Source organism: Myotis daubentonii, chromosome 7 (assembly GCF_963259705.1).
Source record: "Myotis daubentonii chromosome 7, mMyoDau2.1, whole genome shotgun sequence".
NCBI lineage: Eukaryota > Metazoa > Chordata > Mammalia > Chiroptera > Vespertilionidae > Myotis > Myotis daubentonii.
In genome coordinates this window covers 22,801,119-22,825,828 of record NC_081846.1, presented here as the reverse complement: position 1 = coordinate 22,825,828, position 24,710 = coordinate 22,801,119, and the positions used below count along the sequence as shown (strand labels likewise).

Here is a 24,710-nt window from a genome sequence, read left to right as displayed (position 1 = left end):
CAGCCGCATCTTACATGCAATCCATTTCTTCTACTGTGGGTCAAGAATAGAGGCGGTAGTCCGGGACCTGATTTATATAAAACAGGAGCAGGAGCCTGGAGGTGGGACCCTTAAACGGAAGAAGGAGTTGGGTAGGCGTTCCCAGGGGCAAGGCCGGCCTGCGATTGGCCGAGCTGCCAAGAGAGGGCTGTGCAGATCAGCCACGCAGGCGGGTGGAAAGCCGCAGCCCAGCTTAGCCGCTCCGGCGGCGGTCTCCTCCTTCTCTGAGACTTAGGTGGGGAGCGCGCCGAGCCTGGGAGGACGCGGCGCCCGCAGTGGCCTGGGGGCTCCGGGGGCTCCGTCAGCTCCTCTGCTTCCTGCTGCTGCACAGCCGCCCAGGGGGCTGCAGAGACATTAGTGGCCACGGTCAGGAGGAAACCTGGGAAGGGCGGGCAGGGCCAGAGAGCGATCCTGAAAGAAGTGGGGCAGGGGGCCTCGAGGTTAGGACTTAGGAGGCAAAGAATATGTTTAGGGACGTGAAAGAGATAAACTGGAAATTCGTGAGGAGGGCGGGAACATGGGCCAAGGAATCTGTGCGACCGCAGAAGAAAGATGCGCCGCATGGCCGGGGAAGAGCTGCCCGGGGCCGAGGGGAAGGCAGGGGACCAGGATCTCGGTACAGGAGCAGGGATTGCGGGTACTGGGGTCCTGGCTCCGCGGAGAATCTGGGCCGAGAGATGAGCCAGGGCTTGCTCATAAGCCCTCGGAGCCTGCTGTCCGCTGTCCGGCTCTGTTAAGAAGGGGAGGGCTACGCTAGGGTAAAGCGATGCAAGCGAAAGGGTCCAGCCTTTCCCTCCGCTCGGCTCCGCGCCAGCCGGCACCAGCGCAGACTCAGCTCTGAGCGGCCGGAGACCAACTGCGCAGCCTCGAGGATTCCGCGCCTGGGCCGCGGGGAAGGCGGCGCGAATTCCTGGTCTGACGCCAACTCTCCCCTCCGGATGCTTGGGTTTAGAGGCCAATGCAGAGGACTGACGAAGAATTGTGGGAGGAGGCCTAGTGGCGGAGGACAGGAGGGGAGGAGGAGCGGAGTTGCGGGGGGAAGAGGGTGGTGGGAAGCGGGGCGGTGGAGGACCGTCAAGCCTGGTGGGAATACCTCGTACTTTACCGCCCCGAGCCGCCTCCAGGTTCCGGCACCTCTCAGCACCACGGACAGCACCTGGCATCCTGTGCATCTGACCCAGGGTGCCCAAGCCACCTCTTTTCCTATTTTTTTTTATTAAATATATCTCATTGATCCTCCACAGAGAGGAAGGGAGAGAGACAGAGAGTCAGAAACATCGATGAGAGAGAAACATCGATCAGCTGCCTCCTGCACATCTCCTACTGGGGATATGCCCGCAACCCAGGCACATGCCCCCGACCGGAATCGAACCCGGGACCCGCCAGTCCGCAGGCCGACGCTCCATCCACTGAGCCAAACCGGCCTCGGCCTCTTTTCCTATTAATCCAGCGGTTCTCAACCTGTGGGTCGCGACCCCTTTGGAGGTCGAACGACCCTTTCACAGGGGTTGCCTAAGACCATCCTGCATATCAGATATTTACATTACGATTCATAACAGTAGCAACATTACAGTGATGAAGTAGCAACGAAAATAATTTTATGGTTGGGTCACAACATGAGGAACTGCATTTAAAGGGCCAGAAGGCTTTAATCCCAAAAGCGCTGCCTCAGAGAATGGTCTTCTCTTCCAGAAATTCTTTTCTTTCTCAATAGGATCCTGGAGTTTCTGCTCCTTCCTAAAGCCAGGAATTTGATATTAGGATCCATTTGATTGGGGAGAATGCCCTGTTCTTAAGGCTTGTACATAATGATTCATGATAATTCCACTACAGGAAAAAAAAGGACTCCGCCTCCCCTACCACATCTAACTGCACAGCATTAGGGACTATCCTCCCCACCTTCTGTCCTTTGCCTAGGCTCAGTTGGGCTAACTGTGGCCTTCAGGACAAAGGTCCAGACACTCAAACCCTATACTTCCTCCTATAAAGTTTCCAGGCCTCCTCTCAAATACCCTTCAGGCTTCAGATCCTTTCCCGAGATGCAGTTCACCTGCTTCCCGGGCCCCACCTGTTCACCTGGTTTTGTATTCCATGAGTGTAGCTGTATGAGTCTCTGCTTACCTCAGCCTCCACAAGCTACCCTTTGCCTGTAAGCTTGGTTCTTACCTGGAAGTTGGTACCAAAGGTGAACGAGGCGCAGGGGCTGAAACACAGGGCAGGTGGTGATGCGGGGAGGGAAAATGAAATGGAGCACTTGAAAGGAGGAGGGGATCTGGCGAAGAGGACGGAGACCAGGAAACACGGGGGTCATAGTGGAAGGAAGCTGCTTTTCTTCAAGTGGAATTTGGAAAGGCTCTGGCCCAGCTCCTTGCTGACACCACCACTTAGCCTTTAGATGGTCAGGACCAAGTGGGAGTGGGGCAGCTCTGGCCCTTCCAAGGACTTACCACCCAATCTTCCAGAACTTGCATGTTGTACTCCAGCAGATTGTGCCTCAAGGTGAGTAAGAGCTGGAGAAGAGAGGCTGGGGCCTGGCCAGATGTGAGGGGAGTGGGGATAGTGAGGGGCTGTTTGATCTGAGAATGGGCTTCCTTCTTCAAATGTCTCTACTTGAAACTTTCCTGTCATGCTCACCTGATGGAGAAGGGGTGATATGCGAGTAGGGGTGGAGTTGGATGGGTAGGCTGTTTGCCCTTGAACACTCTTGGGAAGGGCCCAGCAGAGACTTCTAGAAGTAGCCCCTGAAAGAAGTTATCATCTAATTCCTTTGGACTAGTCCTAACCCCTGGCCCTAGCTGAGTTTTTCCAGGGCCAGGAATCCTTACGTTCTCAGCCAGGAAAACACACACACGCACACACGCACACACACACCACTCTTTGGCCTGGGCTAGTCACTTGGTAAAGTTCAGAGTTAATTCCTTGAGATGCTTGAATTCTTCAGAATCCAGATTGGACACACGCGTCTAGCACTCCCATCTACCTTTCTAGATGGGAAATTGAGGCCCAGGCTGACCAAGGGACTTACTCAAAGATGCATAGCAGGTTCATGGCAGAGCCAAGTCTGGACCCAGCCCTTTCCCCACCAGCCCCTGCCTTTCCTCTCTGGGACCACAGAGGGGGTTGGGCTGTTCCAAACATCAGACTCCCCCACATTGACAAAAGTCTTTTTTAAGGGACTGTGACCTGAATTGAAATAAAGTGGCAACCAGAGGAAAATATAAAGGAAGTCCTCCCAGGCAGAGAGCACTGCAATGACAAGTGTTCTGAGACAGGGATACCATGGCATGTTAGAGGAACAGATGGAAAAGTCAGGGGGAGAAGATTATATGGGAGAAGTAGGCCCAGGACTGACCATACTGGGCCTCATAGATCATGGTAAAAAACTTGAATTTTATTCTAAGTGTAGTGGCAAGTTAACAGGGAACTTTTAAGGAAGGGGATTTCATAATGTGACATATGATTTTAAAAGGCCAGTCTAGTGCTGCTGGGGAATGGATTGTGAAGAGCAAGAGTAAAACAGGCCTGTAAGGAGCCCATCACCCTGGTCCAGGAGAGACTGAGGAGGCCTGGCCTCAGGTAGTGGCAGTGGAACTAGCACCCGCAGCTGGCCACTCCATCCAGATGCAGCCTGCATCTCAGGGGGCTGCCAGCCCCTCCTGCTCTCCTAGGAAACTGGTTCCCTTGGTTCCCACTCCTGTGAGGTGGCAATTGGGCTTCCTAAGCCTGGATTGGTTGCTGGGTCAATGCACTCAAAGCCAAGTGACAGACCCACTTGTGAGGGACTGGTTACCATGGTGCTTCTGCGAATGCAAACAAGGTGCTGTCATTCTTCTCCAACCCTGAGCCCAAGGGAAAATCACAGGAGCCAGGGTGAATTATGTGTGGGAGCCGAGGAGACAGGCAGTCGGTGGGCTGAGTCACTGGGCTTACTCAAATCAGGTGTTATTGAAGCTTTTGGGGAAGGAGAGTGGATGAGGGAGGGGTGACCTCACCACATACTTATTCCAATCCTTTGTTTCTTCTCGTTTTAGGGCTTCTTTGAGCTCCCCGCCCCCATCGTAGGCTGCAACCTTGTCGCTGATTAAGACCTTGTGTGAAACTGCTCTACGCCATTGCCCTCCCACTGCCCTCCAAAGCGGGGCAAAGAGGGTGGTTCTAGGATGAGCCAAATCTGGGTCATTAAAGTGGACTTTCATGCAAACTCTTTCTGTTATTTGTCCTGAGGCAGGATAGGTGGGGTTTGGACCTGGCCAGGGCCTCTGAAATGAAAAAAGTGGGACCAGGAAAGGAGGTGGGGGTGAGGAGAGCACAGCTCCTAAGTGCTGATGGAGGTTGGTCTGTCTTGTTTTCCTCTTGTTGACCATTCCTAAAGTGGGGAAAGTGAGGGTGAGACTACAGCTGGGGTGAGACTACCCTTCCCAGCCTGCACCCAGCTACATTGTGTGGTCTAGTTGCCCACCCTTCCATGTCAGACTGGCCTGCACCCTGCTGTTTTATGAGGGTCTTCGCCTCCAACATTACAGCCCCTGCCAGGGTTCTCTCACTCATCCTGTGAATCATCCAAGAATCAACAGAGAGGTGCTACAACGTGTACACATATTAACTATTTTGACTGGCTCTTGCCAGTTTGCTCCTAGGAACTGAAAAATATTAAAAAGAGAGTGGGTGAATCTGACCATCCATGCTCAGCCCAACAGAACACTGGAATATCCTATCTGCAGAGCTTTATACTTCAAAGTTCTCTTACTCGTTGGATATTCACAGGTATAAGCAAATGGGTAGGTATCAAGATTTGGTGTCTCTAAGGAGTAATGGAGTTGTATACATATACAAATAATCACTGTACAGCTAGAAACATAAGTTTGTATACTTTACCGAATATAAGTTATCATTAAGTAATAACCTATGAACCTCTCAACAATGTAAAAAGTAAATATGATAAAAAATGATTTTGAAAAGGAGATGGGATCATTTGCTCTGATATCAAGACTCAGTATAAAGCTACAGTAATTTTAAAAGTTTGGTATTGATGAAAGGATAGACAGGTAGATCTATGAGACAAAGGGCCCAGAGATAGACATGCAATGTGGACATTTTATTTATAATAAAGATGGCAGAGAAGAGAGGGTAGTCTTTTCAATAAGTAGTTCAGGAACCATTGGGTACCCTTGTAGAAGAAAAATTTACTTTTATTCATAACTTAAAACATACACACAAATAGAATCCAGGGAGATTATTGGCCAATGTAAAGAATTAAACAATGAAGTTTATTCCAAAGCTTTAAGCCATTTGATGGTTTTATTTCACTTTCCTGAACTCCTACTTTGCAAAACTTTGTGATGATGCAATTAGAAGATAGTATGAGATAATAACGTCATGTCCTAATGGTTGGAAAAGATTTCTTAAAAAGGAAACAAAAGTGCTAAAAATAAAGTAAAATATGGTACATTTAATACATTAAATTAAGACTATTGCCCTGGCTGGTTTTTCTCAGTGGTTAGAGCGTCAGCTTAGGGACCAAAGGGTCACAGATTGGATTCCTGGTCAAGGGCACGTACCTGAGTTGCAGGTTCCCCAGCCCTGGTAGGGATGCCTGGGAGAGGCAACCAATCAATGTGTCTCTCTCATGTTGATGTTTCTATCCCTCTTTCCCTCCTCCCTCCCTTCCATTTCTTTCTTCTTCTCCTCCCTCCCTTTCACCCCCTCTAGAAATCAATGGAAAAAATACCCTTGGGTGAGGATTTTTTAAAAAAGATTATCTATAAACTCTTCCTTACAGCTGAAGACAGTGTGAATACACTGTCTCTGCTGCTATGTGAATACAAACTTCTTCCAGCTGTCTGTTCTGATGAGAATGGAAAAGAAAGAATTTTTAAAGTCAGTGGTTGTCCAGTAGAAATATAATATATCATTACATATGTAAGTTTAAAATTTCTAGTAGTCACATTTTTTAAAGTAAAAATGAAATAAGGCTATGTCAACTCTCCTCTGCAAATTATTCAATTGGAAGCATACATCATCACCTATAAAGCATTTTGCTTTAAAATTTTTTTAGACTTGCCCTAGCTGGTTTGGCTCAATGGATAGAGCGTCGGCCTGCGGACTGAAGGATCCCAGGTTTGATTCCGGCCATGGGCATGTACCTTGGTTGCAGGCACATCCCCAGTAGGGGGTGTGCAGGAGGCAGCTGATCAACGCTTCTCTCTCATCGATGTTTCTAACTCTCTATCCCTCTCCCTTCCTCTCTGTAAGAAATCAATAAAATATATTTTTAAAATAAATTTTTTTTTAGATTTGATCCAATCAAGACTTTAGGCATAACTTCCAGTTTATAGGAAATAAAATGGAAATATAGATACAGGGGAAATACTAGTATATCATGAGGAAATAACCAGACAAAGTCAGAAGAAAAGCTGACCTTATCTCTTCAACACAAAAATATTAAAAATTGGAGATGGGGAAGGGGAGGAACTCTGTCTATGCTAATTGAACAGAATTAAGAAAATAAACCAAACATAATGGTGGTCTATGACTCCTATTTTGAACAAAACAGCTGAAAGGGGCATTTTAAAACACAATTTGAGAACTTTGAATATGAATTGAGCATCAAATAATAGTGGACATTATTGAAATTTTTATTGGATGTCATAATAGCATTTTGATTATGAGAACATATATTTCTTGCAGTTGCATATTGAAACATTTATAAGGAAAATGTGTATTATTTACTTTTAAGTACTAAAAAGAAGCAAATACGACAAAATACCAATAACTGTTAAGTCTAGATGGTGAGTGCATGAGTGTTTACTATGCACTACTATCATTTTTTTGTATTTTAGAAAGTTTTTACTGAAAAGCAAGAGAGTAAAGTGATCAAATTTGAACTTTAGAAAGCTCACTCCCTAGCTCATTGGGTGACAAAAGTGGAAGCCAAACAGTCGTTAGATGATTACTGCAGTAGTCGTGAGGAAAGAGCACAGTGGTTTAGATAGGATAGTGAATGTGGAGAGATGTGGAACAATGGGAGATACAGTATTTTGCAGATAGACCTTTTTTTTTTTAATAGACTCCAGGTGGAAGAGGGCGAAAGAAAGGAGAGTCAAGGCTAAAAAGGAAAGCAAGTATGCACCAAGTGTTTAGTATGTGACCGTGCAATCATTGTTCAAGCGATCCACACGAGCGAGGTGCTATTCGCACTTCCATTTTACAGATCAGGAAAGGGCGCATAGAGGTTAAGCGACTTGCCCAAAGTTATACCCTCAGTAGGTGGCATTGCAAGCTCTGAATCCAGAGGCACACACAGAACCATTCCCGCTCTTAATTTAGATACCTTTGTGGTCACTTTTATGCTCCTCATTTTAGGGTTTATTCTCCCCCGCTCGCGTATCTTTCCTGGTCCCCATCCAGCTATAACCCTTTTTGCCAGCCCGGTGGCTGGGAAATAGAGGCGGTGGTCTTTAGGGAAAAGCATAGTCGTCAGGGAGAGGGCCAAGTGGGAATTCTAGTGAGGCACATATTTGGTGGAGGAGGGATGGGTGGGTAGGTCCCCTGCTAAAACAGTGCTCTTACGCCACGTATGACGCAAATAAGCTAAGCGTAAGAGCCGGGGGCGGAGATGTCGTCACGGCCCGCCCGGGGTTGGCCAAGTTGCAGCGAGAGGGGCGTGCAGACCCCGCCTCGTAGGTGGGTGGGGAGTGGCAGGCCCCGCCTTGGACCCTCCGGCCGGCTCCCGCCGGCGTCGCTGCGGCTCAGGCTGGGCAGCAAGCGCGCGGAGCCCGGAAGGATGCGGCGCCCGCGGCGGCCTGGGGGTCCTGGAGGATCCGGAGGTCTCCGGGTGCTCCTCTGCCTCCTGCTGCTGAGCTGCCGCCCGGGAGGCTGCAGCGCCATTAGTGCTCACGGTCAGGAGGAACGGGGGGAGCCGGGGTGGAGGAGTATGGTGCCGGGAGCAAAACTCAGTGCGGGGTGCGGGGAAGTGTCTCCAAGGTGGGATCTCGGGTAGAATCTGTGTGGAGTCGGGTAGGGGGAGGCCTGGCGAGATGAGGAAGACAAGAGGGCGTCAGACAGGAAAGGGGCGTAGGCCTGGAGGCAGGGCTGGGAATACGGGGCGGGACCTTAGAGAAGTGGTCTCAGGGGAAGATCGCGGTTTGGGGGGAGGAACAGGGGTGCGTGTGGACAGAGGACTTATAGACAGGCTCCAAGTCCACGGGAGAACCAAGTCGTGCCGAGGCGCCCAAGTGGCGACCGGTGCTGAGGGGTGGCGAGGGGGGTAGGAGGAGGGCGGGGGCATCCTGATCTCCGGGAGGCAGGCGTCGGGGCCCGAGCTTAGGAGCCCCCGCTCTCTGTAGAAAATCAGGCCAAGGGGACAGTCGGGGTTTCTCTTTGTGCCCAGAGAGCCCGATTGCTGTGTTCTGATTTCCGACAAGAGGGTGACAGCTGGGGGAGGGGGCAGAAGAGGGTGAAGAGGGAAGGGTCTTCTCCCATCCCCTTCCCCACAGCCTGGCCCAGTGCTGACTCACATCTCATCGGACAGAGACAGTCAGCGCTGACTCATGGGCCGGGGGAGGGTGGGGGTTAGGGGCTCGTGGGAGAAGGGGTGCAGCCTAGCCGTCTGGCGTCCTCCTTCACCACGGGCTTGGAGGCAAATGAAGGATACTTCCTGTGGCGCCGTGTTGGTAGGATGGTAGATGAAGGCTGGAGCGAGCGGTGGAGGGGTCAGGTCCCATGGAGACTCCTCGCCCTGTCACCCCTCCCTTCCCATAACTGCTTCCAGGCAAGCCCTCCACGGCTCCAGGCCCCAGGCTTCAGCACCGCGGACAGCGCCAAAGAACCGGGGCCACCGAGAGTGGGGAGCACTGCCTTAAAGTCACCCCACCCTTTCCCCTTTCCCACACAGAGGGGAGATGTGCGAGGGTTTTTACCGCTTCTGAGTCCCGGGCTATCATAGTTAGGATGCTTTTGGAGATTTGGGGAGGAAAATCCCCCTTTTCTCAGAATTTGGCCCCAAACTCCCCCATGGTAATTCTATGAGACAGAAGAGTATGATCCTACCCCCATGCACATGGAAAGCTCCTTTCCCCCATCATTCAGTTAAGCAAACTGAACCTTTAGGGAAAGGATCCAAGACTCACAGATGCTTAAAACCCAAAGCCAGACGCTGTGTTTCCTTCTCAAGAATTCTAGGCCTCTTCCCTTCTCTTCTTTAGGATGGAAAAGTGGACCCATCTGCTTCTCTCTTTCCCAGCCTGTCCATTCATCTGACTATTCTATGTGTGGTTGTCTGAACCTCTGCTCACCTGTCTCTCTACAGGCTGTCTGTTTGACCGTAGACTCTGCTCTCACCTCGAAGTCTGTATTCAGGGTGAGGCCTGGGTGTAGGATTTACAAGATGGGGGGGGGGCACAATAAAGACTTGGGGGGGGAGGCCTAGAAAGGAGACGGGGTACTGGGCTTGGGCAGAAGGGCAACTAGCCTGGAGGAGCAGACCTCTCGGAAGCCAAGGGAGGAGATGTGGAGAGTCCTGCCCATTTGCAACCTGGACTTTGAAAGGCTTTTTGTTCACATCCTGTATTAACACAACTTTTGTGCTCTTAGATGGCTTATTTGGACAGTGCCAGGTGGGAGTGGGGCAGGCTCGGCCCCTTTTGCAAGTCACGTCCCCAGTTCTTCAACGCTTACAAGGTGTGCTCCGACAGCTCATGTCCCAAGGTGAGGTCTGTGTGCACTGGAGGAGAGAGACTGGAACTTGATTTGATAAGGGTGGGGAAGTGAGGGGCCACCTGACTCAAGGATTTCTCTCATGAAACATTTCTATCACACCCATTCTCAGAGCCACACCTTTCCAGGCCTTGCTGGACAAGGAAGCAAGACAGGAGTGGGGTGGAACCCTAGAGATGGGCTCTTCACACTTAGACTCTCTGAAGGAATCCAGAGGAGGCTTCTAGAAGAAGCCACTGGAAAAAAGAACACTAAGGTTCAGGATTAACAAAAAGAAGAATAGAAATAATAATTATGATAATGATAATAGCATTTATTGAAAGTTCACTATGTGACAGGTACTATTCTAACCATTTCATATTGTGTTATTTTAATTATCACAACAATCTTAGGAGGTATAAACCCCCATATTACAGATGAGAAAACAGAGGCTCAGAAAATTTCAGCAAATTGCCCAAGGTCACACAATTAGTGAGTGGCAGAGGATTGAAACCTAGTCTTAGGTTTGGAGGCAGTCTGACTCCAAAATCTGTTCCTGAGGGTGGGAGGAGGACAGCTCAGATCACCCACCAGGTCTCCGGACCTCTCCACTGCTCCTGCTCTGCCAAACTCAATACACTGCAGGGAGGGGTACAGTGGAGATCTCTACTGGCCCCTGTTACTGGACCCTCAGACTGTGCTGAGCCAACCTTACCCTATCCTGTCCCCTGGCAGGATTGTCCTGGCATGATGACCTCACCCAGTATGTGATCTCCCAGGAGATGGAACGCATCCCCAGGCTTCGCCCCCCCGAGCCCCACCTAAGGGACAGGTAGGCTTTATTTCTCAACCACTAGCACCATAAGGCTGGTGGGTCTGTGGTCTTGCTGGTGGACAGAGGGAGGGGGGAGGGACATGGGTGCCAAGGTCAGCAGGCTGAGGTATGGGTTCAAGAAATTCAGGAATGGTCATATACCCGGTAGGAGCTGAGTTCATCCCCAGGGATCCAGCAAAACAGGGGTATTTTTTAAATGTTGTAAAAACTTGGATATTTGGTATTTTAGAAGAAGCGTCAAAATAGTCATTCTGGAAAAATTAGAATTTTATTGGACTGAAGTTGTTTAATGTTCAGTCTCATTACTGTGTGGAATTGTATATGGTAGTTATACTGTCATTTTTGTGTGGTAAGGGCCTCTGAAGGCATTGTTCAGACCCTGTAAAGCAGAGGAAAGGAAATGAGGGCATGGGGCACAGATGATGATACCAGTTTGAAGAAGGCAGAGTGGGGCAGGGGTGCAGAGTATTGAATATTTGAACCTACATGGAGAGTCAGGAGTGGGGACATGCACACAGGGGCAGTGGGGCAGTGCAGCCACGGTTCATCTAGACAGGCTCCAGGCTGCCTTCCCCTGCTGCTGTTCTCCCCTTCTCCATCCCTAGCCTCACGTTTCCCTAGCTTCTGCCCCTGTGTTTCAGGGACCCAGGCTTACCAGGGAGGCTACTAGTATAACTTCTTCCCCAGGCTTGGCCTTCTGGCCTTCCCCATGCTACTCTCTCCTCCCCTGAGCTTGCCTCATTTTGTAAGAGGTCAGCCTCACTCTAAACTCCTGAGCCTGTCTGGCCCCATCGGCTCTGCCTTGTAGGCTCCGTATGCCCTTGCCCCACACCAACCTCCTCCCCCTCCCCCCCACACTTTGCTTTCCTCCCCAGATCTGGCTTGGTGCCCAGGAGACCTGGTCCCGCTGAGGAACTGCTTTTACAGGGCATCCCTACTCGTCCCGCCCCTGCAGCCCCACACCGACTGCTTCGACCTCCAGCAGGTGGGGATGGGGCTGGGGCTGGCTCCTCCCTGTCCCCTCTGCAGGCTGAGCTGCTGCCCCCGCTCTTGGAGAATCTGCTGCTGTCCCCACAGCCCCCTCACCCTGCCCTGAGTTATGAAGCTACCCTGCTGCAGCCCTACCTGTTCCATCAGGTGAGCCCTACACACTGCCCCACCCCCGCCCCAACCCCCCAGCCCTGATGTCTGCTCTCACTTGCACCTCTGGTTTTCCACAGTTTGGCTCCCGTGATGGTTCCCGGGACTCAGAGAGCTCCCCAGGGATGGTCAGTGTTGGCCCCCTGTCCAAGGCTGAACCCCCTGCTCTCTTCAGCAGAACTGCCCCCAAAGGCATGTTTGGGGCTCACCCTGGCCACTCCTATGGGGACCCTCCAGGGCCTTCACCTGCTCAGCTTTTCCAGGAATCAGGTCTGCTCTACCTGGCCCAGGAGCTGCCAGTGCCCAGCAGGGCCCGGGCACCAAACTTGCCAGCGCAAGGGGACAGCAGCCAGGCAGAGGACTCCTCAGAAGGCTATGAGGAGGAAGGACTGGAGGGTCTCGGGGAGAAGCCGCCTTCCCCAGCAGAGCAGCCAGGTAACAAGGTCCTCAGCATCTGCCTATGGGAGCTGCTTGGGAGGTGGGGGGAGCTATCCTGACTCTCCCCGTACTTGTTAATTTGTCCTTAAAGCCATTCATACATTGAACTAATGTTTACTGATACCCGATCTGTGCCAGGCACTAGGTAGACAGTGTGGATACAGTGGGGGGGAGCTGACATGACTCTCAGATGGAGCGTCTAGGTGTCCATGGTGGGCCTAAGCTTGGTCTTGGCCCCAGGAAGGCCTTTCCCCCAAAGTGTGGACAAGGGCAGGAAGGGGAGGACATTAGTGCCTTGGTGTTTGAGAAAAACCTCTTAAATATGCTAGTTCCCTCCTACCCCCAACTCACGCATCTGAGTCCTACAAGTCCCTATTGCCACCAGCCCTTAGCTCTGTGTTTGGCTCCCAGCAGATGTGACTCTGCAGAGACTGGCAGCTGTGCTGGCGGGCTACAGGGTGGAGCTGCGTCAGCTGACCCCTGAGCAGCTCTCCACTCTCTCGACCCTGCTGCAGCTGCTGCCCAAGGGTGCAGGACGAAATCCAGGTGAGTGTTCAGGCAGAGAGACTAGCAATGGTCTCGTGCCCCACCTCTCAAGACCAAATGTAGCAGCCTAAAGGGGAAGGGTCAGGGTCAAGGTCAGAGTTCTTTTGAGACATGGAGTCATTGCCAGCAAAGGGCAGGGAGCAAGGGGGTGCAGTGATGAGCTGAGGGGTTAGACCAGAAAAGGACTAGCGGGTGGAAGTAATGGAAAGAGAAGTCAACAGGATATGTGAGCAGGAATCAGGAGACACTGGGAAAGGTAGGTGGATGATAATGAAGACCTAAAGAGGGTCATGGCCAATTCAAAGAAGGCAATATTTATGCGTAGAGGGTGGACTGCACAAATAGTTTTGAGAGGTGTGGCCAATGACAGAGAGAAAAGTTAATAAAACAATTAAGAAAGAAGCACAGAGCCCTAGCCAGTTTGGCTCAGTGGATAAAGCATCGGCTTGCGGACTGAAGGGTTCCAGGTTCGATTCCGACTAAGGGCACATGCCCAGGTTGTGGGCTTGATCCCCAGTAGGGGTTGAGCAGGAGGCAGCTGATCAATGATTCTCTCTCATCATTGATGTTTCTGTCTCTCTCTCCCTCTCCCTTCCTCTCTGACATCAATTTAAAAAAAAGGAAGCACAGAGACATGAGGCCAGGCTAAAGATGAGACCAATGATAGAGTCTTGGTCACTGACTGAGGAAAGAGGCCGCTGCAGGTGTAACAGGCTCAGGCCTCTGGCCCTTCCTCCCATCTGTGTTGTGTGGACCTTGGCCTTGGCCCTGGCCCTTTGCCCAGAGTCTTGTTTTCCCTGTCTTCACAGGAGGGATTGTAAACATTGGAGCTGACATCAAGAAAGTGAGTTCCCATTACCTCTCTGATTCATAAGTGCCCCACGGCAGCAAACCCCCTTGCTGAAATCCAAACCTCAGGATCAGGACCCAGAATCTGTCTTCTCCAACCCCTCGTTTTGGGGAAACTGAGGCCCATAGTCATTGCCTAAGTTTCACCTCAAGTTGATGGCAGAGCTCAGACTAGAAGCTAGCATTTCTTGATTCACTGCTTTTTTCAATACAATCATTTGAGACCATGCTCTGAGGAGCCCTAGGGGAAGAGGGGCGCTGTGAGCAGGCAGGTTCCTAGTGCTCTTGGAACTTGAGGAGCTCTATCTGTTTCACGTCTAAGATTTTGTGGCTAAATCAGAGTCTAAAAACTATTGCCTGCCTATTCACCTTCTACCTACCCTAACCACGCTCCCCAGATCCCCCCCACTCCAGCCCCATCCTGTGGATTATCACAGATCAGGTCCCACTCATTCAATCCTTCATTCATTCATCTACTTGGCTTACTTTTTTGGGTGCCCTCTCTGTGCCTAAACCTGCACTGAGCCCTGGGGATACAGAAAGAAACAAGTCCTAAGCACCACTGCAGGAAGCTCAAGGTCCAGGGTATAGACCCCCAGCCCAAACCCACCCCCAGTCCTTCCACTATACAGAGACCATACTTTTATCATCTCTTCTAAACAGACAATGGAGGAGCAGGTGCAGGGAGATGCAGCGGAGCCTGCACCCTCCCTGCCCACACCCTCCCTGCCTGGATACCCCACTGCCCACCCCACCTCCGATAAAGCCCAGCAGGTGCTGAGCTCTGAGCCCCCCAAAGCTGCTGGCCCCCCTGCCATGCCTGTCCTGATGGAGAAGAAAAGTCCACTGGGCCCGAGCCAGCCCACGGTGGCGGGGCAGCCTTCAGCTCGGCCATCAGCAGAGGAGTATGGTTACATTGTCACTGACCAGAAGTAAGGGCTGCAGCCTGGGGAAGCCTTCCAGTCCCCTGGGGGTTGGGCTGGCTTGCCTGGCAGGAAGCAGAGAGTAGAAATCCACATGGGAAGCAGACAGGGGGGTGGGCTGCTCTGCACCCTCGGAGGTGGCCTTTTTCAGGAAAGTGGCCAACAGGGTCCGCCTCTTCCTCTGCCTGCTGCCCACCTCCAGGCCCCTGAGTCTGGCTGTGGGAGTGAAGCTGCTGGAGATCCTGGCTGAGCATGTGCACATGTCCTCGGGCAGCTTCATCAACATCAGGTGGGGCTGGTATCGGGCTGGGGAGGCAGGTGGCTGAGTGGGGAGGTGGCTGGAGGAGCTCAAGGGAGGAGGGGAAGAGTCCAAGGTAGGGTAAGAGATGCTCCCAGATGCATTGAAGGTACAGCCACAACTAGCCCTGCTGCGGGCCTCATCCAGTGTCTCTCTGGCTTCAGATACCCTTGTAGGGCATCTCTGATTGGCTCCAACCCCATCTTCTAATTGGAAGAGGGTCAGAGCTGGCCTCTCTTTCAGAGTCTTGGGTCTATGGTGGGTGAGGCAGTAACATAGCTCCTATTCGGCAGTGTGGTGGGACCAGCTCTCACCTTCCGCATCCGGCACAATGAACAGAACCTGTCTCTGGCTGATGTGACCCAGCAAGCTGGTAAATCCTGCCTGGCCCCAGCCCCAGCCCTAGTAGGATATACCCAGGCCCATGATGGATGCTCCCTTTGAAATAGTCCAAGTCCACATGAGCTCCACCTGCCAACTGGCATAGCATGACATGAGGTGGGGACCACACGGGGCTGGAGAGAGCCTGACCTATGTCCTCCCTGTAGGTCTGGTGAAGTCTGAACTGGAAGCACAGACAGGGCTGCAGATCTTGCAGACAGGAGTGGGACAGGTACGAGCTAACTGCACAATCAGTCAAAGCCCCAGAGGGCTCACGTTTCCCACAGGAGATGAAGGCAAACTTGACAGGAGAACGGGAAGCTGAACCCTCCAATAAACTTGGCTGGCTCACCGACTTCTCCAAAGCAGCCCTTCCCCATGCAGTTTTTTTTCTGGCCAGCAGATGGCCCCAGTGGCTCCTCCCTGTAGGACCAGCCCTCCATACATAGGAAGGCAGCATGCTTGGCAAGAACTAGTGGAAAGCATACAGCCTTCGGAGCAATCTCTAAATTCCAAGGGACAACCTTGCACAGAAAAACATTAAACTCAAACTACATTTCGATTCTTCATCCAACACTGATGCCTCACAGTCCATTCGACTCCTTGGGTTGTCTCTCCACTTCTCTGGTTCCATTTTTAAATGCAAGGACTCCTGGTGGGGTCACCCACTAAGCCTCGAGTAGTGTAGTGTGGCTGAGTTGGTCTCACGGGGACTGAGAAGGAGGATTTGGGGTCCATCTGAGCCCTTCTGCCTGTACCACCATGCCTCTGCTCTCCCAGCTTTGCCTCAGGAGTTATCTTAGCAGGAGTGTGGCATGGGACAGGGGTGAGAAGCAGCTCCTAAATCTCTCCCCAGCATTGTCCCCCTCAATTCTACCTTGTTCCCACAGAGAGAGGAGGCAGCTGCAGTCCTTCCCCGACAGGCCCGCAGCACCTCTCCCATGCGCTCAGTGCTGCTGACTCTGGTGGCGCTGGTGGGTGTGGCCGGGCTGCTGGTGGCGCTGGCCGTGGCTCTGTGTGTGCGGCAGCATGCTCGGAAGCGGGACAAGGAGCGCCTGGCAGCCCTGGGACCTGAGGGGGCCCATGGCGACACCACATTTGAGTACCAGGTGCGCAGCCCCAGAAGCTTGTAGAGGAGAGGGAATGGAAGGGGCCTGGGAGCCTGGGTCTCACCTGGGATGAGGGTGGGGAGTTGGGTGGGGAGTGAGTGCCCATCCCTCAGAATGTTTGGCAGGTGCTGGAGGAGCCCCAGTGGGAGTGTTTTGAATGGGTTGGACTAGGAAGCAGCTGGTCCCTAAGTTCTTCCCAGTTCTACAATTCTGGGGTTCTGGGATCCCACTCTGTAATATCTGAGGTAGTCATAGGCACCACCATGCAGAACAGCCCCCAAAAGGACAAGGGCCAGGGCAGGGAGCTCCACCCCAAAGGAGATGGTGTCATTCAAAATCAATCAAGGATGAGCCTAGGGACCCAGAATTGAACGCAGGACCCTGTTGAAAAGCTTCAGGCAACCCTTGCATCCCTCTGGATCCTTCCTCTGCAGGACCTGTGCCGCCAGCACATGGCCACAAAGTCCCTGTTCAACCGGGCAGAGGGTCCGCCAGAGCCTTCGCGGGTGAGCAGCGTGTCCTCCCAGTTCAGTGATGCGGCCCAGGCCAGCCCCAGCTCCCACAGCAGCACCCCGTCCTGGTGCGAGGAGCCCGCCCAGGCCAACATGGACATCTCCACGGGACACATGATTCTGGTCAGGACCAGCCTGGGCCCAGAAGGGTGAGGGGCAGGATGGTGGGAGAAGCAGGGCTCACAGAGTGGCCCAGAGCCAGGCTGTGGTGTCCCCGCAGGCATACATGGAGGACCACCTTCGGAACCGGGATCGCTTGGCCCAGGAGTGGCAGGCTCTGTGTGCCTACCAGGCAGAGCCCAACACCTGTGCCACCGCCCAGGGGGAGGGCAACATCAAAAAGAATCGTCACCCAGACTTCCTGCCCTGTGAGTGAGCCCTGCTGGCTGACCTCTCTCTGCTGGGCATTCTGGAGGGCTTGGGGGAAGAGGCTGGGCTCCTGGTTCAAGCTGAGTGGCGGAGATGCCAGGACCCCAATAACTGGAGGGGTACCTGGGGTGGGATGCGGGGTCTGTGCAGATGATCACGCCCGCATCAAGCTGAAGGTGGAGAGCAGCCCTTCTCGGAGTGATTACATCAACGCCAGCCCCATTGTAAGTGGTCCTGGCTCCTGCCCCCACCTCCGCCCCATTTTTATTCTTTTCCCATAAACTCCATTCCGGTATGATCACCACCCACCCCACCTGAGGCCCTGGAATTGTGGGGCCTGATATCCTAACATGGAAATGGGGGGTTCTCAGGCTTTCCCAGACCCTGGCCTGCTCCCTTTGGCCAACCCTTTCCACAGAGGCATGTCCCATTCTGGCTCATGGTGTATCTTCCCGGCTCCCAGATTGAGCACGACCCTCGGATGCCAGCCTACATAGCCACACAGGGCCCGCTGTCCCATACAATCGCAGACTTCTGGCAGGTGGGTTCTTGGAGGGAGGGCTTCTCCAGGTCCCAGTGAGTTTAGAATGGAGCTTACTGAGTCTCTGTCCCTAGATGGTGTGGGAGAGTGGCTGCACTGTCATCGTCATGCTGACCCCACTGGTAGAGGACGGTGTCAAGCAGTGTGATCGCTACTGGCCAGACGAGGGCTCCTCCCTCTACCACATATATGAGGTCAGCAGGACCCCACGGACAGGGGACAATGGGAGTGGGGAACGTGGATGATAAGCATTCATACATGTATGAATATTAGAGGTATATACACATACATATGCATACACATATATATTCACATACAGTTCAGGGCCCAGAAGCATTGTTAAGGACTTATCATAACAGTTACAGAAATCTATCTACACTAATAAAAGAGAAAAATGGTAATTGGCGTACGACGATACCCTTTTCATTGGCTAATCAGGGCTATATGCAAATTAACTGCCAACTAAGATTGGCAGTTAACTGCCAACTAAGATTGGCAGTTAACTGCCAACAAGATGGTGGTTAATTTGCATATGTAGGCACAATGCAGGGAGGCGAAAGGGAAAGCAGGAAGAAGCCCCCTGCCACTGACAGTGATTGGAAACCCAGGGGGGAGCTAAGAGCTGGGGGGCAGGGCAAAGACGGCCCTGGGGCCGCCTTTGCCCTGCCCCCCAGCCATGATCGGAGAATCAGGTGCCTTTTCCGCCCTGGCCAGTGATAGCAGGAAGTAGGGGTGGAGCCAGCAATGGGAGCTGGGCACGGTCGAAGCTGGCAGTCCCGGGAGCTAGGGGTCCCTTGCCTGGGCCTAAAGCGAAGCCCACGATCGCGGGGCCGCTGCAGCTGTGGGTCCCCGCTGCCCAGGCCGGACGCCTCAGCCAGAGGCTTCCTGCAGGGGCAGGGGCGGAGCCCGCGCGATCGTGGCACCCCCTGCTGCCACTGCAGGTCCCCGCTGCCCGGGCCGGACGCCTAGGCCAGGGGCATCAGGCCTGGGCAAGGGGCCGATCCTGTGATTGGAGGGTGATGGGGGTCAACGCCTGAGGGCTTCCCAGTATGTGAGAGGGGGCAGGCTAGGCTGAGGGACACCCCCCCACACACACACCCAGTGCACGAATTTCGTGCACCGGGCCCCTAGTATATATATAAAAGCCTAAGCACCCATTACAACCGGTTGCTGTGACATGCACTGACCACCAGGGGGCAGACACTCAATGCAGCCAACCTCCCACAGCCAGCCCACCTCCCATGGTCCCTCCCCCTGGCCAGCTGGCCTTGATCAGCTCAATTGTTGGCTAGATGGAGGGACGCCACCCATGCACAAATTCGTGCACCAGGTCTCTAGTAAAACTATAAAACTGCTGAAACTGAGGCAAGAAGTTAAGAGCCAAGAGACAGAGAAGTATGCCCAAAGACCATGATTAAGACCTACTTCAGTTAAGCCCAACTTAGCTCTGAGTTCCCTGGAAGCCAAAGTGAAGAAATAAATACCATTAGTCACATGTGGCTTATGAAAAATAGGAACGAACTTTTTTTTAGGAGAGAGGACCGGTAGGGAACTGAGGCAAAGCAGGGGAAGGAAGAACCAATTCCCAACCAATGGGAGGGTCCCCCTGTATGACAGGAGACACCAAGAGCACCACAGAAGCTCCTCGTCACCAGATGAGCACTGGATGGAAGCTTTTCATCACCAGAGGAACACTCAATAGCTTTTTTAAAAAAAGTTTTTGTATTGGTCTTGCTCATAAAGAAAAAAAAAATCAAATGAAAATATTGCAGAATGTCAGTTTGTGTGTAGCACAGACACTTTCCTACACTGTGTGAGGAAGAGGAGGGAGAAACTGGCCTCAAGAAGCTCATTCTAGTTATGTCTGGGTGGAAAAGCCCCCGGTTGACCTAAGCAGTAGGTAAGTGACGCAGGCAGCTAGGATTCTTGGGCACCGCTGGTTGGGTAAGCGTCTTGAGGATTTAGAATTTGAAGGGGCCTCTGAGGCTGGAGAAGCCAAGGAGTGAGCACGCAGACATGGAAAGGGCCCGAGGTGCTCAGACCCGGACCCCATTCCCGGGCAGGTGAACCTGGTGTCTGAGCACATCTGGTGCGAGGACTTCCTGGTGCGGAGCTTCTATCTGAAGAACGTGCAGACCCAAGAGACGCGCACCCTCACGCAGTTCCACTTCCTCAGCTGGCCGGCAGAGGGCACTCCGGCCTCCACTCGGCCCCTGCTGGACTTCCGCAGGTGAGCTCACTGGACGTTGCTGGCCCGGGCGATCAATGGGGCGTCCTGAGGGAGGCTCCCAAGAGTCGGGGATCAGGGGGCTGGGAGCTGGGTTCCCCACGTTCCCCTAGCCCCACCAGATCCTCCTGGCCTTGGGAGACAGACCCTCCCTGACTCAGAGCCTGGCCTCATCTCCAGCTCCCCCTTCCAAACGGCCCCAAACCAGGACTGATGCTCTCTTTCCGTGCCCATCCCTCCACCTCTGTGGTCCAGCTCCATTTCTTCTCTATCAGGCCCTTTTTCTCCCCTGCCTCTCTGTCTAGCTCCTTCTCATTTACCTATTTCTCCCAAGAGAGGCTCACTTTATTTCTGGCTCCTCCCCTCTCCTTCTCTCTCTCTACTTGGCCCCTGCCTCCTCACTCTCCGGTTTCCTCCTGTCCTGCTCTTCCTGGCCTCTGGCACTACATCTGTGTCTGCTGTCCCCTCTCTCTCTCTTACTCCCTCCTGCCCATCTCCCCTCTTTATCCCTCTCTGCCTCTTTGCCTCTATTTTTTATTTCTCGTTCCCTCTGACTTTCCTTCTCTTTCCCTCCCTTCCCTTTCCTCTCCACCCCCCCTCTCCTCTTTATTTTTTAAATCTCTCTGTATCACTGTCTCACTCTTACCCTCTAGCCCATTTCTCTCTATCTGTACCCTTTCTTGTTCCCAACCATCTGTTTCTTCACCTCCCTCCCATCTCTATTTATTTCTGCCTCTTTTGTCTGTCCTCCCTTCCCCTTGTCTCTATATGTCTCCATCTCTCCCTCTCTTCCCCCCCCACATACACACACACACACACACACACACACACAGCTGCCAGTGTCATTTTTGTGATCTGCAGCTAGTATTCTCACTCCAGTTGCATAGTCACAAAAGTGATCATTGGCAGGTGTGGCCGCTGCATGGACAAACAGACAGAACACAGGGCCAGGGACCACCCCAAAGGCTGCTGGGAGAGCTGGGGTTAGGGAGACACAGAGAAGGGACAAATCAAAGGGAGTGCCCGAGGATCTCTGGATTCTCCAGGGGCTCAGTGGACAGGGGTGGGGGCTGGGACAGGAAGCTGAGGGACTCACCCTGTCCTGACACCTAAACCACAGCCAGGCAGGCTTCAGCTTCCTGTGCTTTCCTCTCCCCAGGCAGGTGGCTGAAGCCTGCCACCCTGGCAGGGCCTGCCCCGCACCGGCCTCCTCCTGCTTCTGCGCCCCTGGCCAGGCTAGCCTGAGGCCTCTAGGTGCTGGGCAGAGAGCAGGGGAGCAGAGTTGGGTGAAGACCTGGGGAGAGTTTCTGAGCCTCAGAACAATGGTTTCTAACTGGGGCCCATTGGGCCTGAGGCACTGGCTTCTCAAAACCAAGGCGGGGGCATCAGAGCTATTTCCTGTTTTCCACATTTTAAAAATCTTTCTAGAACATGGACCCATTTTAAGGCTGCTCAGGTAAGCTAAAAGGTTATGTTCCTTTGCTTTAGGCTGAATTATGTAAACTCAGTTTGCATTAGGCACCCAGAACAAATTAAATGCTCTTTAATATTGTATTTACTGAAGGTCCGCCAGAGGGAAGTCTCAGAAAGTGACCCCGAGCAAGTTCACTGACCTCCCTCTGTTTCCTTACCTGTGAGATGAGGTGATGACCCAGCCATACTTTAGTGGGTTGTGGCAAGAATCAATAGGATAAAGTCTGCAAAATCTAGTTTAAGTGCCTGGCACATAGCAAGGCTCAATTCTCAATACTCTTTGTTATCATTATTATTAGATGGTTGGGAACCACTACTGCAACTTCTGTTCAACCCCAGCCCTCTGACATGTGAATCAATGTGCTAGAAAACCATGTGGACTCCTTTAAAACCACTCAAAGTCACCTTGCCCCTACAAGTCTGGGGGAATCTTCCCCTGAAACAATTTGTTAACCCCTAAGACAGTCCTCCCTACTCCTGGCCCATTGCGGGTATCAGGATTCTGTAGGTTACTCTCAAAGCAAGAAGGTTATAATGGGCAAGGGCAGGTCAGGCTGGGTCACTAAAGGAAGAAGAAATCCTCTGCTCCTTGGTGAGCTGTGGTGAGGGCAGCAGAGAAGAGTCTGAGGTCCAAGTGGACCGCAAGTCTGAATGTGACCCAACCATGGAGTGCCTGCGCTGAGGTGAGGCTGATCCAGGGGGATAGGCAGCAAGCAGCATAATGCTTCGGGTTGAGGGACTGTCCTGCCCTGGTCAAAGGAGCTTTGTGCCTAGAGCTATAGGACCTCACAGCTGATGAGCACTGAAGGGAACCTGGTGGTGAAGCGGTCAGCCTGGGCAGTTGAGGAGGACAGAGGGGTGGAGTAGTGATGTAGCAAGATAGACATCTTTGAACTCATCAAAAAGCCCATCCTCCCTGTACTTCTGGGAGCTGTGGCTGTTAATATTATGTATTATCATTAAGAGTAACTACATTTATTGAGCATCTACTGTGTGCTAGACCTTGCACTTAGTTATTTACATGGATTCTCTCATGTAGACATAAGAACCCTAAGGAAAAGTTTACTATTATCACCCCATTTTACAGGTTAGAACACTGAGGCTCAAAGAGGTAAAATCAGTTGTTCTAGGTGTGTAGTTTGGGCACAGAGCTTTTAAGTGACAAGGCAAGCCCAGTGCTACCTACTACACCATCTCATTCTTTGCCTTCAGCCCGGACTCCTCTCTCCAGCCCTCTTCCCTCCTCTGTTCTGGGCTTGTGGGGAGAAAAGAAAGAGAGGTCCACAGATGTGTGTTTCGCTTTTCCTTTCCCTCTGCTGATGCTCACTGGCCCTCACACCCATTTCTTGTTGCAGGAAGGTGAACAAGTGTTACCGGGGACGCTCCTGCCCCATCATTGTGCACTGCAGGTGCGTGGAGAGGGGCTGTGGGATGGGGATGGCAGGGGACAAGATGATCGACCTAGCCCAGAGGGCCCTGAGGTGGGGCATTCCTAAAACTCGCTCCTCTGGCCCTACACCCTGCCCTGTGCACATCTCCATGCACACCACCTGCCTGTCCCCCGGATGCCTGCCGGCAACCTACAGCCCGGGGGCTATCTTCAGCTTACCGTGTTTTTTAATGGCCCATGAGCTAAGAATGGTGTTCACAATTTTTAATGGTTAAAGGGGAAAAAAGAAAAAGGAGCAACAGAGACTATACGTGACCCACAAAGGTAGAAATATATACCATCTGGCCATTTACACAAAAACCAGCTGGAAACCCATCCCATTTCCTCCTGCCTCCTCCACCCTAGGGTTGAGCCCGGGCTCTTCTTTCTTATTGGCCCACTGCCCAAGTGACACCCCAGAGGCCACAGGCTTCCAACTCAGGGCCCAATTCCCCGGGCCCAGGAGCTGTAACCGTTCCCTCAACCTTGGCTCACTGACACCCTCTCCGAGCCAATTCTAATGGCTCCACCAGTGTCCTCCCACCCCAAGCCTTCATATCTCCTCCCCGCCTCCCCCTATCTGCTGGATTCTGAGCTGAGCCGAGGCTGTGGCCCTCTCCTGTTTCAGTGATGGTGCAGGGCGGACTGGCACCTACGTCCTCATCGACATGGTACTGAACCGCATGGCAAAAGGTGAGGACCTTCCCCACGGTGCCTGCAGCCCAGCCCCAGGCTTTGTCCAAGCCTCCCACCCCAGGATGGCCCAACTTTCTGGGTCCTGTCCTCCTCTGGACACCCCCTGAGCAGCCCTGTGCCCCCTGCCCCCAGGAGTGAAGGAGATCGACATCGCCGCCACCCTGGAGCATGTCCGTGACCAGCGACCTGGCCTGGTCCGCTCTAAGGTGACTGTTCTTCCCTGCCCCAACCCTCACTGCCACCTTTCCCCCAGGAAAACCAGCAGCAGCTGCCTCTCCCGCCTGCCTCCCCGCCTGCTGTGTACCTCCCCCAGGAAGACTGCCCCCCCCCCCAAGTGACCTCCCTGCTCCCCTTCCTAAAGGCCCCTGGAGGCCTGAGCAGAGACCAGGCCTTCCCATGACCCTCCTCCCACTGCCCTTCCCAGGACCAGTTTGAATTTGCCCTGACAGCTGTGGCGGAAGAGGTGAATGCCATTCTCAAGGCCCTGCCCCAGTGAGCCCGCGGGGCCCCCAGTGGGCAGCCAGGCTCCGTCCCTTCTATGCCTGTGTGAGCATCTATCTGTGTACTCATTCCTCATTCCGCACCCGCACCTTGGCCCCTCCTGGGCAAAAGCCCTTCCAAGAGGAGTGTTAGGAAGGTAGAGGAAGTGGGGACGGGCAGGCCTGCTCAGCCCCACACACGTGGAGCCCAGGCGTCCCATGGGGGAGCTGGCAGTCAGCCAGGAGGAGAGTTGTGGGCAGTCACTGCACCCAGAGCCGCCTCCTGCCTGACTTCCCTGGCCCACCTCTCACTCTCCTGGATGCTCCTAACATGTCTGTAGGGACACCCCCTCCTCCCACCCTCCAGTGTGGACAGAACAGGGTGGAAGGGCCCCACACCCAGCTTCCCCTGCTTCCCCAGCCCCTGCTGCCTGCGGTCCTGGTGCCCTGACCCACATTCTGGCCCCTCCCCCTCCCGCCCTCCCCCTCAGAGCTCCTCTCCCAACACCCTGCCTTTTGTCACGTGCTGCTCAACTCTCTCCCTCTGGCACAGAACATTTCTAGAAAAATCTACTTTTGTATCATTGTGAATAAAGTTAGTGTGTTGTGTGTGCAGCTGCAACCTGGACTCCCACGCACTCCTGTCTGCTCTGCTTCCAGGCCCGGGCCGCAGCCTGTCTGGAGCCAGCCTGCCAGCCTGCGGTCCTCGGGCGGGGCGCAGGCTCTCCAGGGT

The 24,710-nt window shown here is 53.1% G+C and overlaps 1 protein-coding gene and 1 long non-coding RNA gene across 4 annotated transcripts; both read left to right on the top strand.

The window, feature by feature from the left end:
- Positions 1–279: 279 nt before the first annotated feature.
- On the top strand, positions 280–4,231 carry LOC132238264 (uncharacterized). The gene is made up of 3 exons (XR_009453757.1): positions 280–405; positions 2,435–2,538; positions 4,071–4,231. It is a non-coding gene; the product is annotated as an uncharacterized LOC132238264 (long non-coding RNA).
- Positions 4,232–7,712: 3,481 nt separating this feature from the next.
- On the top strand, positions 7,713–24,599 carry PTPRN (protein tyrosine phosphatase receptor type N). 3 transcript variants are annotated; one of them, XM_059703238.1, is made up of 23 exons: positions 7,713–7,937; positions 9,347–9,397; positions 9,631–9,744; positions 10,468–10,564; positions 11,443–11,704; positions 11,788–12,142; positions 12,557–12,691; positions 13,501–13,535; positions 14,204–14,472; positions 14,666–14,752; positions 15,055–15,134; positions 15,310–15,374; positions 16,033–16,251; positions 16,686–16,886; positions 16,984–17,131; positions 17,283–17,356; positions 17,596–17,673; positions 17,748–17,867; positions 19,737–19,903; positions 22,729–22,782; positions 23,431–23,495; positions 23,631–23,704; positions 23,923–24,599. In XM_059703238.1, exons 1-23 carry the CDS (start codon positions 7,823–7,825, stop codon positions 23,992–23,994), a joined length of 2,937 nt encoding a protein of 978 aa, XP_059559221.1. In that variant the 5' UTR covers positions 7,713–7,822; the 3' UTR covers positions 23,995–24,599. The 3 variants fall into 3 exon arrangements, with proteins under 3 accessions (XP_059559221.1, XP_059559224.1, XP_059559222.1); XM_059703239.1 differs by having other exon boundaries at positions 7,717–7,937; positions 12,560–12,691; XM_059703241.1 differs by lacking the exon at positions 9,347–9,397 and having other exon boundaries at positions 7,716–7,937; positions 12,560–12,691.
- Positions 24,600–24,710: the final 111 nt, after the last annotated feature.